General features: G+C 36.3%; 1 protein-coding gene across 7 annotated transcripts in view; it reads left to right on the top strand.

Annotated features, from left to right (window-relative positions):
- Window positions 1–16,245, top strand: part of FREM1 (FRAS1 related extracellular matrix 1) — a 185,171-nt gene that overhangs the window by 77,656 nt on the left and 91,270 nt on the right. For 6 of the 7 annotated variants that reach the window (XR_009552018.1, XM_060199587.1, XM_060199588.1 and 3 more), the window contains 3 exons: window positions 2,157–2,409; window positions 10,237–10,431; window positions 11,570–11,755. Coding sequence is in view for 6 of the 7 variants with exons in the window: in XM_060199587.1 (XP_060055570.1) it covers window positions 2,157–2,409; window positions 10,237–10,431; window positions 11,570–11,755 (634 nt within the window). In the remaining variant the exon portion in view is untranslated. Of the gene's footprint in view, window positions 1–2,156; window positions 2,410–10,236; window positions 10,432–11,569; window positions 11,756–16,245 lie in introns of those variants that run through there. The other variant, XM_060199593.1, reaches the window with a different exon arrangement.

The following is a 16,245-nucleotide window of genomic DNA, read 5'->3' as shown; positions in this document are numbered from 1 at the left end:
TTCCAGAGGGAAAAATCCAAACAACTTCAATCCATGATCATCTTCATGACTTTAAGTACTTCATTTGGGGGAAACAATCTACTTATTGTTACTTTTTCAGCATTGCTCCTTTGAGAGCCAATCAGAAGTACAGACAATTTTTGGATAACTAGGTGTGGTAACGATGGTTTATTAAATAATATGTTTCATTTGTACTTGCATTTATTTGGAAACTGAGATTCTTTTGATAAAAGATGGTTACTGTGAATGTCTTGGTGATATATTTCAGAGTCAAGAACAAAAATGATCTTTAATGAGTTCACTTTAGAGTATTTGGACAAAGACATTATCTCTTAATAATCCAGTAGAAAATACAATAATATATACATATGTTTCTTTATATTTAGATACATGAATGGGTTTTTATCATTTTATATTTCTACCCATTAAAAAGCATCAGCATAATTTCAGATATACTTCTTATGGTGTTAACTTGTTTAAATAGCAGGAAACATACAGCTATGCTCATTAATTTCTATATTCTTTTAAGTGTTTTAATAAGTATCTTCTTTTTTAAATTTTTAAAAATATTTATTTATCTTTCTCTTTTGTTGCCCTGTTTTTTTATTGTTGTTGTAGTTATTGTTGGTGTTATTGATATCGTCGTTGTTAGATAGGACAGAGAGAAATGGGGAAGACAAAGAGAGTGACAGAAAGACACCTGCAAACCTGCTTCACCACCTGTGAAGCGACTCCCCTGCAAGTGGGGAGCCCGAGGCTTCAACCAGGATCCTTATGTCTGTTCTTGCGCTTTGTGCCACGTACACTTAACTGGCTGTGCTACCTACTGCCTGACTCTCGAGTATCTTCTATATATCAGGTCTGAGGGTAGATTCTTGGAGTACAGTGATAAATAAGGCAAGGTTCCTGTTCTTTAAGAGTTTACAGGCAAGAGGTGATGGGCTGGCATCAAATAAATCATCACTGAAAAAATTAACTAGATAAAGTGCAAATACATTCTACAAGTAAATAGAATTACTGAAAATATTCTAGAAGAAATGTTTGGAAGTCATTGAAAGTTCTCTCATGGTAATGATTTGATTAAAGTCATAGTTAAAAAATATATGTATGCAGCATGCTGACTGTCACTAAAAATACCATATTGAATATGTAAGTGTTGCTATGAGAATAAATCTTAAAAGTTTTCATCACAAGAAAATGCATATTTCAGAAGCTGCCGCATTGTTATAGGTATTAACTAGATTCACTGTAGTTATCATTTTGCATTGTGTACAAATATTACATCATCATGTACTATAATGTTATATGTCAATTATTATATCTCAAGACACACACACACAAAATAAGCAAGGAAGAAATATAACTGATGACAAAGTGGAGAAAGGAAATGTAGGGTTAAAGTGTTCCCATACTAGACTTAATAAATAAACCTGAAGTACACTCCAACTAGTGGTTATGACTTCAGAGGCCTAGTGTGTCCCACTTTTTCAAATTCCGAGAGCTACTATTATGCCACGTTGCTTTCCTTCCCTTTCTACATGAAGCTTTATTTTCAAGCAGTGAGATAAACAGGTTTTGTCAGGTTGAAACCTAGCCTTGATTTAATGGCTACAGAGTTGCAGATTTTAATTGAAATGTTTGAGTTGTCACTGCAGCTTTTTGTAAGTTCAGATAAATTTCCTTGGTGTCAGCAAGTTGAGGGTAGAGAAAAGCTTGGTAATCATTAAGTAATTTGAAGTATAAATAACTTTGATGTGAGTAAATGTAAATGCACCAAACCACAAAAGACCAGAGTTCCTCTATAATCTGTGTGAATTTAACAAAGGAGTATAGGGGCTTTGGTGAAGAATGCTCTATATTACATTTATTTTCTTTTTCTGTCTAGAAACAAATGACAGCTTTGAGACCCAAACCATAACCATACTCTCCCATTCCCACCTAAAATGGCTCTCCTGTGGGTCTTTTTTTTTTGCGATATGGTTCAAATGGGGAAAGTTAAAAGACACAGATTCCTTGGCCAAATTCCATGGCTATTGTTTCATGTGTCTGGAAGATCGAAAATGCCTGTCATTCCAACTATGAGCTATGGGTTACCGGCTAGGCAATTTGTCATTGCTTTTTTTATATTGAAAACATGCAATTTTTCTCCTGTGTAGGTATTCCCTGTTAATGATGAGCTGCCTGTCCTAAAAGCTGACCTCATTCCCATGATGCATTGCTCAGAAGGCGATGAGGTGGTCATCTCCTCTGAATACATTTTTGCTACTGATGTGGACAGTGAGGACTTGAAGCTGACATTTATGATTGTTCGAGAACCTCAGCATGGGGTAGTGAGGAAAGCCGGAGTCACAGTGGGCCAATTCTCTCAGAGAGATGTTATTGCGGGGACTGTGACATATACGCACACAGGTAAAGAACAGCATTGCGACTAGACTGAGTGAGCCAGGGAAGCAACATTAAGTCTTTGTGCCTTGTGGACTTCAGTAATCTACCAGTCTTAATTCTCACTTCTATTAAAAAAAAAAAAAGAAGAAGTAGTGTCAGCCTACATCCCATTTTTGTCAAATATCTTCATATATTGAAGTATTTCTGACTTCAGTAAAACAATGAATTTCAAAGAGCAGTGAAAGAGTAAATACTGCTGCTGCTGTTTTTACATGCTTTCACATCGACCTTCAGTTCATTTTGGTCTTCATCTCATTCTCTCAGTAAATTTGAAGATAATTCTATTGATATTTGACCATCATAGCCTTGCAATCCACAATATGAAATAGAAATACTGGCAGTAAGCTCCCTAAAGTGGCTATATCACTAATTTCAAAAGTTCCCTAATCACCAACTCCTAAGAAGTAAATCATCTGCTTTTTGAGTTCCTGAAAAGCAAAGATGACATCTTATGTTTTGCGTAACTTGCCCACAGCACATGACAGAAATTAGAGAGATACTTGCTTATTAGCCTCTTGCTTACATTTCTGGCATTGCATCATACTGTCAGCCAGGTGGCATTAGTTCCCCATGTAAAAATGCTCATATCAAGAAACAGGCATTTATATGTGATGACTTTATGGGCATATTAGACTAGTAGGTTTGGGGGGCAAATTGTTTCAGATAGATTTTTTTAATACATTGCTAAATTAGGAAAAAATGCTACCATCACAGAATGTTCTATTATTTGAATTTTTTGTTTTCTTATAATGTTCGCTGTGTACTCCACTTGGTAGTTATTTAGCACTGTGCTAGGATAAGTATAAAGAACCACAGTACTGTTGGATCTAAAGTTTTAGTGAATTATGCATTAATTCTAAACACCATCCAAGAATAATTTTATCACTATTATTTTATTTGATTTCTATTATTATAAAAATAGTATATGTTTATTGCAAAAAAAATGGAAAGTACAGAAAAGAGAAAGCTTTGAAAACATTCACCTTGTTACACCTCTCAAAGATAATCAATGTTAGTGCTTCACTATCACAACACTTTGGTCTCTTTTCTCTAATATTTTTAACATAGTATGTGTATAGTTTTACAGACTTTCTTGAAGTAACATTAGTTTACGGTCCTGTATGTGTTTCAGGTATGCAGGTCTTTCACCTTAACAGCTGCATGTATCATGCCACCCACAACCAAATATCCAGTCAATATATACCACTACCCAGTCTACTCCTCCTACCTGCTCCATGCCCTCAGTTATTCAGTCTGTTATCATTTCCCATGAATTACCTGTGCTTCACTAATCTTTCAAAGTATAAGGGTTTGTTCATATCATTTTGTTTGCTTGCTGGCTTGCTTTGTTTCTTTGTGTTCCAAAGGTGAGAGAAATCATACTGTTTTCTTCTTCTTCTTCTTCTTCTTCTTCTTCTTCTTCTTCTTCTTCTTCTTCTTCTTCTTCTTCTTCTTCTTCTTCTTCTTCTTCTTCCTCTTCTTCTTCCTCTTCCTCTTCCTCTTCCTCTTCTTCTTCTTTTTCTTCTGCTTCTTCTTCTCACTTATTTCATTTGACATAGTTCCCTTGAGATCCATCTATGTTGTCACAAGCGGAAAGATGATTTCGTTTTTTGCCACTAGTATTATTGTTGGGGCTTTATGTCTGCATAGTGTTCCATTATGAATACTGAAAATATGTTTCTCTCTCTCTCTCTCTCTGTGTGTGTGTGTGTGTCTCTCTTTTTCCCAGTCATTCATTATGAGGTTCTTGGGTCATTTCCTTATTTTGGCTATTCTAAATAGTTCTGCAATGAACTTACAGGTGCTTCCCCCCCCCCCCAGGGTTATTACTGGAGCTTGGTACTGGCACTATGAATCCACTGCTCTTGGTGGCCATTTTTTCCATTTTATTGGATAGGAAAGAGAGAAATTGAGAGAAGAGGGGGAGATAGAGTAACAGAGAGTAAAAAAGACAGATACATGCAGACCTGCTTCACTGCTTGTGAGTGACCCCCCTTGCAGGTGGGGAACTGGGTGCTTGAACCTAGATCTTCATCATCCTATCTGTGCTTAAAAGGGTACGCCACTGCCTGCCCTCCCCCCCTTTTTAAGTACGTGCTTTTTATTCTTCTGGTTAATACTCAGCAGTGGTATATAGATAATTATATGGTATTTCTACGTATAATTTTTTGAGGAATCTCCATACTGTTTTCTATGGTAGCAACACCTATTTACATTGCTCCTAATAATGCACTATGGCTCCTTTTCCTCAATATCCTCAGCAGCTTGTACTGTTTCTTCATATTTTGATAATAGCCAGTCCAAGAGTGAGATGAGATTTCTTGTGGTTTTATTTTTCATTTCCCTAGGATTAGCAATACAGATTCATGTATCTGTTATCTGTATATCTTCTTTGGAGAAATATTTATTTATATACCCTGCCAATTAAAAAAAAACAACCTGTGTTCTGGAATTTTTATTGTTTTATGATTTCTTTATGTATTTGAGATATTAACACTTTATTGGATATATGATTTACAGATGTATTCTTTCATCCAGTCAGATATCTATATTTTTATTCAACTTCCTCTGCACAGAAACTTTTTGGTCTGATATAATTAATTTGTTTATGTTTTCTTTTGCTGTTAGATATGAAACCACAAAAAATATCACTAAGGTTAGTGTCAAAGCACTTATCCCATATTTTTCTATGTGCTTTATAGTTTCTAGGTTTATATTCAAGTCTCTGATTTCTTTTGCATTTATTTTTGTGTATTTTGGGGCCAGGTGGTGACACACCTGGTTGAGTGCACATGTTACCATGCACAAGGACCAGGGTTCAATCCCCCGGCCCCCACCTGCAGAGGGGAAGCTTCATAAGCAGTTAAGCTTCAGGTGTCTCTCTGTCTCTCAATTTATCTCTGTCCTATCAAAGAAAAGAATATATAGTGATGATAAAAAAATAATTTGTAATAAAAATTTAAGTAAAAAATTTTTTTAAAAAAGTAAGAGGACAGGGAAACTCAGGATGGAGGGAGAGAAAGACTGTCCTGTCTATGCTTCAATAAACATTACTCTCCCTGTAACTGAAGAAAATATATATTTTGTTCCATTCATTCACAGGTAGCTATTCAGTTTTCCCAGCACCAGTTATTGAAGAGAATTTTTTCCCTACTTTATACTTTTGGCTCTTTTGTCATAAACTAGCTATTCATATATGTAGTCTAGTTTTAGAGTTTTCAATTCTATTGAGTTGTATACCTGTTTTTATTCCAACAACATACTTTCCCAATCAGCATAACTCTGTAATACAGATTGAAGCTAGAGAAGATTATTCCATAATTTCTATTATTTTACCTCCCAGGATATTTTTTTCTGCATGAGGTGTGTGTGTGTGTGTGTGTGTGTGTGTGTGTGTGTGTGTGTATTCATACAAATGTGAGGATATTTTCATATCTGTGATGAAGGTCATTAAAATCTTAACAGGAATTACATTAGAACTGATTTAGGTAGATGGTCATTTTTTTTTTTACAGTGTCAATTATTTGACTCATGAGCACAAAGTGAGTTCCTATTTCTTTATGTCCTCTTCGTTTTTCTTGCTACTGTAGCATGTGGTTGGACAGGTTCTTTATTTTCTGGGTTAAATGTATTTAGGTATTTTTCCATTTTTATTAGTGATTTAATATTTATTTACAATTTACAATATAACGGGGGTATAATTCCACACCATTCCACCACCTGAGTTCTGCATCCCCATTCCCTCCACTGAAAACTGCAGTACTTCTTGCAAGGTCACAGATATGGGTTGACTATTATTTCTATAACTATCTATATTTATACACATTTGCCCATTTTTTTCTCTGGCCCTGTCTTCTCCTTTCTAACTCACGTGTATACCTTTTGCTACTTTCAAATGTCCTTCCTTTTTTCCTCTTCTCTGAGTTTTGACAGAATTGGAGTTCAGAGCCCGCTGGCTGTCTCCCTCCTAACATTTCTCCCCCTCTGGGGTTATGGATTAAAATTCATTACTAATTTTGCCTGAGCCAGGTAGCTAACATGTGGGCTAACAGTATTGTCTGGGAGGATTGTGTCAGAGTTGGAATAGGACCAGAGAGTTGGATTAGGACAGAGAATAGCTCCCAAATATGGGAAAAGTATATAAATACCATTAACTGTAAACCCCATTGATCTGCTCTTGGGCCCATATCTGTTTGTATTCAGCACAGGAGCCTCTACATCCCTGTAGTCTGAGTTCACACTCCACAGTCATAGCAAGGAACATTCTAGGCTGCACTCATTTCAGGACCAATTTTCCTCAAATGGCAGAGTGTGTTGACCCAGCCTCCCTATGGAGAGTGGGGCAATATCTACCATTGTTATTTTACATTGAGGGCAAGGTCCTATAGTGGCCCACATGAGGGTTTATGATGTTGTTACTGATGGAGATGACCAGTGATGGTATAGAGAGGTCTGATAGAGGTCTAGGTCCATCATATCTGTGTGGGAATCCCAGGATGCCTTAACTGGGCTCCCAAATGGCCATCATTAGAGTGTGATTCATACCATCAAGTGGTATGAATCAAAAGAAGCATGAAGGTATAGCCTACCCCAGAACTGCTTAGTTCTGGCTTATGGTGGTACAGGGAATTGAACCTAGGACCTCAGAGTCTCAGGTATTAAAATATTTTGCATAATCATTATGCTATCTCTCCAATCCTGTAGTACCAATTTTCTTTGCCACTCCATTCGCATGGAATATTTTTCTCATTCTTTCACTTACAGTCAGTGAGTGTTCTTAACACTGAATTGGAACTCTTTTACTATTATTGATTTACAAAATTGTAAGGTTGCAGAGGTATAGTTTCACACTGCACCCACCACAAAATTTATGTCTCTACACTCCACCCCTCCCCTAATAATAACCCGCAGAGTTCTCACAAAGTCATAGAAACAAGTTGGCTACTTCTTTTTGTTTGTTTTGTTTTGTTGCAAGTTCATGTGTCTCAGTTCTGCATAGGCTTTTGTAGGCAGCACATGTCTTTTTTTTTTTAATTTTTATTCCATTCAGCTACTCTATGTGTTTTGTCTGGAGAGTTTAGTTCATTTACATTTTAAGTAGTAATTGACATGCATGTATTCACTTCCATTTTGCAAGTTGTTTTTTTTTGTTGTTGTTGTTATTTTTTGTAGTTCTTTCTTACTCTTAAATTGTCTTACTCCTAAATTGTCCTTGAGATCTGATGTTTTTATTTAGAAGTATTGTAGATTACTGTTCAATTATTTTTGTGTGTGTGATTTTACTGTATGTTTGTTTTATTATTACTGTAATATGGTAAAGTTACAGTTACTGGATTTGCTTTTCTTCTTCTAATAATTTTTTCATTTCTCTTACTGAATGCCACTCTCTAGAAGTTCTCTCTCCCATTTCCCAATTCTCTGTCTTTTCTACCTGATAAGCTACTTGTCCTTTTCTGTTCAATACAAAGTCAGTAAAGTCATCTGTAAAGACTTCTCTGATTTTCTTTCCTCTGCACTAACGCCATTGTTAGTCTAGCATCTTACCTTCCTTCACTCTCAGCACCTTTAATCTAGTTAGTATGAAATACCTGTTCCCATTTAATAGGCGAGAAATGCTTTAGTAGTTGCAATTTCATATGGTTCCACAAAGCTGATATTCTAACCAAACTGCATTTTTTATCTACTATTAGATTGTGTCTGTACTTGACCCACAGTAGGTCTTTTGACATTCTGAATTCTTTTGATATTGGGAAACATTTGCCTTTTCTTTGCTAGAGCATCCAAGACACAAAGTGCTACATAATAGACATTAGATATATTCTTGTGCATTGTGACATATGTGCTCAACCACGTGTGCTAACCACCCTGCCTGAGATATATTCTTATAGAGTAAATCTTTAGTAAGTTTTGGTAAGTATTAGGATATGTATATTTTTTCTAGCTTTTTTTGAATAGGAGACAGGGACAGAGTAAGAGGCCACAGCACTGAAGCTTCCTTGAATGCAGTGGAGGATGAGCTCAGTGCCAGAACTACAAATCCATTGCTCCCGGTAGCCATTTTTTCTCCCTCCCACCCTTTCTTCTTTTCTATTATACTTGATAAGACAGAGAGAAATTGAGAGAGGAGGGAGATAGAGTGAATGGGAAAGAAAAACACCTGCAGATCTGCCTCACCACTCCTGAAACATCCTCCCCTGCCCCCCGCAGGTGGGGAGAAAGGCCTCAAACCCACCCAGGTCCTTGCACATGGTAATATGTGCACTTAACTGGATGTACCACCGCCCTGCCCCCTTGCTTTTAACTTCTTAAAATGAAGACTGAATGTTCATTCTAATTCTCTCAGATTCACCTCTTTTTCCATTTTTGAAATAAATTAATTTATTTTTCCTGAGGAAATGCTTTACAAGTCTGATGTCACGGAGGGATATTTTCATCTCTCTCCAAAATAGATGTCAGAATAGTTCACCTATTACCAAAGTACCATCTTCCTCCACCAGAGGGCTCTGGACCCCAGCCCCATTTTATACCTTCTCTCCCTTTGGAATTTATAGAATTTCTGAAATAGACCAGGGTTTACTACTATTTCATCCTTATTTTACTTTATTTTGTTTTATAAAACCCTCTTACAACTGGTATTTCTCAACTCTTCTCTTTTTCTTCGGTAATTTAGTTGCTCAATAGCTCACCTCAATTTTCCTTGTCATTTTCTTGAATAGGAAAAATAATGTCAAGTACAATATCCTGTAGATTCAACTAATATGTCTTATAGAGGAGATAATATATGTGATATTTTATGTCGTGGTCTTTTCAAAACATCAGAAATGTTTGCTTCCCTCTTGGAACTGAAAAAGTAGTGCATAAGAATTAGCAAAAAGCACATCTGCAGAATTTTTCTATACTTTTTTTTTTTTTATGAGAAAGATAGGAGGAGAGAGAAAGAACCAGACATCACTCTGGCACATGTGCTGCCGGGGATCGAACTTGGGACCTCATGCTTGAGAGTCCAAAGCTTTATCACTGCGCCACCTCCCGGACCACGAATTTTTCTATACTTTGAAAACAAGTAGTCCTATCTTTATCTGATTAGTAGCCAAAGAACAGATTATATTGTCTTGTTCACTGATATTCTATCTACTTCTAACATTTTCTTCCTTTTTTCACTCTCACTGCAAGATTGGGGTCACTCTGTATCCCCAAAGTATAAGCCCTAAAGAGGAAAGAGAAGATGAAATTACCCCTTGTTTTCCAGGTGCCATTGCTATTTTGTTAACATCTTGCTATTATATGAGGAAAACACTGAAACAACTGACAAGAATTTGGATTATTTTTGTATTTTGCCTGTCTACAACTGTTTCTCACAATTGCTATGTAGTTGACTTAAGGTGGTTAATGCAAATGGGAAGACAATTAATAAAAGGACAAGGGTGCCTTCTGCTCTCCCTGAGGTTGGTCCTAACAACAAACAATTATGAGGGCAGAGTGAAGCCATCACTAGTCAAGCCCCATGTCTCTCCCTTGTTTATTTGTGAACTGTCAGACCCTTGTTAGCCTCATTTTACCCCTCCATATGGTGAGATAGCTGTCAGGGATTTCACCAGAGGCAACAGATGGGCAACATTTTTACATTCTCTTCATTACTGTATTTAATTTCATAGTGATGAAATTGAACATTTTAGCCACATAAGTCCCTTTCTTTGGCATTCAGTTCTTGTAGAAGAGGTGTGAGTAGATGTCATCTTGGTGTTCTATATTTTTTTAAAGTCAGGTTTTATGCTATAATATATCTTCCAGGTGGTGAGATTGGCCTGATGCCTTGCTTTGACACCATAACATTGGTAGTTTCGGATGGAGAAGCTGGCCCTTCTGTGAATGGCTGTTGCTACAATGGACCTCTTCCATCTGTTCCTCTTCATGAGTCCTTTCCAGTGTACGATCTCAACATCACAATACATCCAGTGGACAACCAACCACCTTCAATTGCACTAGGTAGCAAATTTTTTTTTATGCTTTTATCTTACCTGTGCTCTTTATCAGTAGTAAATGCTACATGTAAAGTAAATACTATAGGTAAAGAGTACCTACAGTGAAAATGGAAAATCATGTTACAGATTATCTTGAATAATTGAATAAAAAGCAATTTTGTGGGAAATCACAAACTCGTGAAAGATTATAGACTGAAAAATTGACATGTTAGAAAATTTCGGTAACTGTTCATGGAAAATGTGTGTTTGAGTGTGTGTGTTTGTGAGTGAATATGTGTGTACGTGTGTATGTGTGTGTGTGTGTGAGAGAGAGAGAGAGAGAGAGAAAGAGAGAGAGAGAGAACACAACATAGAAATTGTCAAATATTCTGGGTTTATTTCATATGGAAAAATATCATTTGCCTGCTGTAGAGAGAATAATTTATTTTATTCACAATAATTTCTATTTGAACAGAAGGAATATACCAGAGAGACTGTTTATATACATTTAACCTTATTTGCTTTTTGAAAAGTCATCTTTCCTTAGGCATTATATATAGGTTTTGTTTCTCAGGAAAAAAAGTAGAAATATATGCATGAATGTTATTGTAAATTGCAAACTGTCTCCCAAGTAATGTTCTGGAAAAGAAAGCATTATCCCTGTAGAATAATTAAGCACCAAAAGCATAAAACACGTTCACTATGAACGATTCATAATAGCTTGCAGGCAATTAATGCTCTGACAAACAGAGGTAAAGAGTGATCTTGAAGAGTATATAAACTACAGTTAGTGGCTTATCATTAAAACAGTTTGGCAATTCTTATTTTCATCTGTTACTTCTGTAGAGACACAGGGGAAATCAGAGTTCCTTGAGAATGGCTAAAAGGCCATACTAGAATATTTAGTATTTCAGCTGTCTTTTTATTATTGTCTAGCTTGCTTGTACAAGGAAAAAAATGTACAATTCCAAAAGTCAAATTAATTCCATCCATTACCCTTGGATATTTTTACTGTAAAGAAAAATTGCCAAATGAACATCTCCCATGAAAATATATTTGCTTGTAGGAGACTTCTCTGAATTGAAATTGCAATCACTCCCCCTTGTCCTCACTATTCTGATCAGAGGATTTCACACTAAGTCATAAGTGTTATTTGTATGCAGGTACCATGTTCCTTGTCGATGAGGGCTTCTCAGCAGCCCTTACCATTAACCATTTGTCTGCCACTGACCCTGATACTGCAACAGATGACTTGGAATTTGTTTTGATTTCTCCTCCTCAGTTTGGTTACCTTGAAAATATACTCCCTTCTACAGGCTTCGAAAAAAGCAATATGGGCATAAAAATAGGTAAGTCATGGTTATATGACCACTGAAAATTTGTCTAAGTTTATTGATGTGTATGGCCAGATCATGCCTAACACCTGGGAAAGAAAATGAAAAATTCTAAATTTACCCACCATATACATTAAAAAAGTTATAATAATATATAATATAATAATATATAATATTTATATAATAATATATTATCTATAATATAATATATTATATAATAATATAAAATATAATAATATAATATGATATATTATATTAAAATATAATAATTTTGAATTTTTCCATACAAATAAGTTTACTTTAAAATAGCTGGTAATTTTACCTATAATTTTTTTTTACCTGTGATCATGGAAGGAATAATGTTTTTAAAAGATTCTTATAGCAACACAAAAATACTATAATAGAATAAATATGATAGGAGTTTGAGGTCTCATTCAGTTCTCATTCCATTCTGCAATCTTTTAAAAGACTTAATATATACTGACTGGAAAAGTAGTATATGTTTCATAGGAGAAAAATGAGAAAGACTGAAGTTTTGAAGCAGATGAGATTGGTTTTGAAACCAAAAGTTATTTCAGACTTAAGTAGCTAAAGTATATGATGTGAATATTAAACAAAACAGGGGCCTAAACCAAAGACAACATTTCAAAAATAAATGTAGTAAATTATTGTCTAAGTACCTTTTTAGGAATATTCATTTTAAATATAAGAGATGCCAGGTTGAGAATTCATTGAATAAGTAGAGTGACTAAAATAAAGAAAAATAAGAACCAACTAGGTCTATAAGATACTTACTTGTCCTTCCAGGAAAAACACAGGTTCAATGTGAAGGGTGGAAAAAGATATTCTATGCAAATGAGAACCAAAAGAAAACAAGAATAGCTATAACGAAAATCAAGTGAATTAGACTTTAAATCAAAACTAAAAAGTGACAAAGATCAGACAATGATAAAGAGGGCAGTTCATCAAGTTATATAACAATTATATATTTCTAAGTTCCTACCCAAAATTGGAATATAGTAAACATAATAAACAAATGATGATGCAGTACATAACACAGTAAGAATAGGGGACTTAAAAGAAAAAAAGCACTTTCAACAAAGGATAGATTATCCAGGCAGAAGATTAGATCAAAATTGCATCTTTGGGGAGTCGGGCGGTGGCACAGCGGGTTAAGCGCACGTGGCGCAAATCGCCGGGACCTGCGTAAGGATCCCAGTTCCAGCCCCGGCTCCCCACCTGCAGGGGAGTCGCTTCACAAGCGGTGAAGCAGGTCTGCAGGTGTCTGTCTTTCTCTCCTCTTTGTCTTCCCCTCCTCTCTCCATTTCTCTCTGTCCTATCCAACAACAACGACATTAATAACCACAACAATGTTAAACAACAAGGGCAACAAAAAGGAAAATAAATAAATAAAAACTTAATTTAAAAAAAATTGCATCTTTGATAAAAATTTACCTAGTATTTATGACATTCTGCCTGTAGCATCAGAATTCATTTTCTCTTCTGCTTTAGGCTCCATGGTTATCACTGGGGCTCGGTGCCTGTACTACAAATCCACTGCTCCCAGCAGCCATCTTTTTCATCTTATTGGATAGGACAGAGAGAAATTGAGAGGGGAGGGAAAGATAGATAGACAGACAGACAGACAGACAGACAAAGAGACCTGCTTCACTTCTTGTGAAGTGACCCTCCCCCCTGCAGGTGGGAAACTGGGGGCTCGCACTAGGATCCTTGCACAGGTCTTGTGCTTCACACTATGTGCGCTTAATCGTGCTGCTGCTGCCCAACCCCAATTCAGCACAAGAGGAACATCATCCAAAATGGATCATGTAATATAACCAGTCATAAAACAAGTTTTAGTAAATTTAAATAAGATTAAAATAATGCCAAATATCTATTTTGAGTGCAGTTGTGTAAAATTAGAAAATAATAACAGTAGGAAGGACTGGAGAGATAGCTTGGGTATGTGCTTTGCAGTTCTCACAGTCTCGATTTCAGCACCACCTGGGAATAGCCATAGCACTGGAGGGAACTCCCTTACACTGGAGGGAACTCTAGTGCTGTGGTGTCTCTCCTCTCTGTGTCTTTCTGGGTTTCTCTATCTGAATGATAAAGGATCCAAGAGACATGAAATCTCATGTGCACAAGGTCCCTCTATGAAAATAAAAAGAAATAACTGTAGGAAAACTAGAAAAGTCACAGACACATGGAGAATAAATAATTCAATCTCTAACAATAAAAGATGAAATTTTAGAAAGGGTTTTAAAAGCTTTTAAATACATGCAAGTAGGCAAACTATCAAAGCCTAAGGTATGCAGATAGAGGTCTACTATGATAAGAGCCTCCGTTAAAAAAGGAAAATCTCAAATAATACGTTTACATCTTGATGAAATAGAAAGATGAGAACTATATCTGAAGTTATCAGAAGCAGGAGATACCATATTACAAAGTTTAGTAATTCAAACAGTGTGGTACTGGCATAAGAGCAGATACACAGACCAGTGCAAAGAAACAAAGAGCTCAGAAATAAAGCTGTGCATATAGTCAACTAATATTTGACAAAGGATCCCAAAATACTCAATAGGGGAAATATTGTATCTTTAACAAATGATGTTTGGAAAATTAAATAATCACATACAAAAAAAATGAAGTTGAATCTCGACTTCCACTATCCAAACAATAACTTAAAAAGTTGAAAAGGATTACTTTTTTTTCCTAAGTACTAATCGGCTCTGGTTTATGGTGATGTGGGGGATGGAACCTGGGACTTCAGAGCCTCGGGCATGAGAGTCTCTTTGCTTAACCAATTGGCTATCTACCCCAACCCTAAGGATTATAATCTTAAGTGTAAGATCTAAAACTGTGGTCTGAGAGATGGTGTGGGTAGAGCATCTGATTTACAAACACGAGGTCATTAGTTCTATTCCTATCATCACATATGTCAAAATGATGCTCTGATTCTCTGTCTTATCTTCTATCTCTTGTCTCTCATTGATTAATAAATAAATTTGCTTAAAAATGTCTGTAATTATAAAATTACAAAGAAAATGCAGGGTAAAAGTCCTTGACATTGGTTTTGACAGGGATTATTATTTTAAATTTTTTTAAAAATTATTATCTTTATTTATTGGATAAAGACAGCCAGAAATCAAGAGGGAACTGGGTGATAGAGAGATAGGGAAAGAGATAGAGAGACACTACAACCCTACTTCATCACTTGTAAAGCTTTCCCCCTGCAGGTGAGGACTGGGGGCTTGAACCTGGGTCTTTGCGCATTGTAACATGTGTGCTCAACCATGTGCGCACCACCCAGCCCCTAGGTATTTTTTTTTATATGAAATTCAAGGCATAAGCTACAAAACCTTTACAAGTGGAATTATATCAAAATACTCTGTACAGCAATGGAAATCATCAACAAAATTAAATGACAACCTGTGTGCTGGAAGTATTTATACACCATGGATCTGACAAGGGATTAATATGAAGTCTATAAATGACCTCAAATGGTTGAATAGCAAACCAGTACAATTAGAAACTGGACAGGAGACTTGAATAGACATTTTCTGACATTCTTTAGGATACATTCTATATAGGGAGTTGGGCAGTAGCACAGCTGGTTAAGCGCAGGTGGCGCAAAGCGCAAGGACTGGCGGAAGGATCCCGGTTCGAACCCCCGGCACTCCACCTGCAGGGGAGTCGCTTCACAGGCGGTGGAGCAGGTCTGCAGGTGTCTGTTTTTCTCTCTCCCTCTCTGTCTTCCCTTCTTCTCTCCATTTCTCTCTGTCCTATCCAGCAACGATGACATCAATAGCAGCAACAATAATAGCTACAACAATAAAAAAACAACAAGGGCAACAAAAGGGAATAAATAAATGAATATTTAAAAAAATTTAAAAAGACATATCTATATAGCTGAAAGTTGCATGAAAAGCTGTTCAGTATACTAGTCGGCATGTAAGTGCAGAGCCAAACCACAGTGAACTATCACCTCATTCCTCCTACTAGAGGGATTGTCTTAAAAAGAAAACTATATCCATATGGACTGAGGACTTGGATGTTAGACCAGAAACTATCAAATACTAGAGAAAAATATCAGCAGCATTCTTTTCCATCTAAATTTTATAGGCCATAGGGATGGGTGGTGGCATACCTGGTTGAGGGGACATATCATAATGCACAGGGGTCAATATTTGTGCTCCCGTTCCCTACATGCAGGGGGAGAGCTTCACAGGTGATAAAGTAGAGCTGCAGGTGTCTCTCTGTCTTTCTCTCTTTCTAACTCCCCCATCTCTCTAGATTTCTGGCTGTTTTATCCAATAAATTAATAAAGATAATAAAAAAGTTAAGATATATAGGCATCCTCAATAATAAAAATCCAACTTTAAGGAAGACTAAAAAATGAGTCAGTGGGACTACGTCAAATTAAAAAAGCTTCTGGGTGGCTGGGTAGTAGCGCAACAGGTTAAGCACACATGTGGTGTGAAGCGTGAAGACCAAGGTAAAGA

The sequence above is a fragment of the Erinaceus europaeus genome, chromosome 10, assembly GCF_950295315.1.
Source record: "Erinaceus europaeus chromosome 10, mEriEur2.1, whole genome shotgun sequence".
Lineage (NCBI taxonomy): Eukaryota > Metazoa > Chordata > Mammalia > Eulipotyphla > Erinaceidae > Erinaceus > Erinaceus europaeus.
The sequence above is the reverse complement of the archived record's forward strand: the minus strand, read 5'-3'. Positions and strand labels throughout refer to the sequence as shown.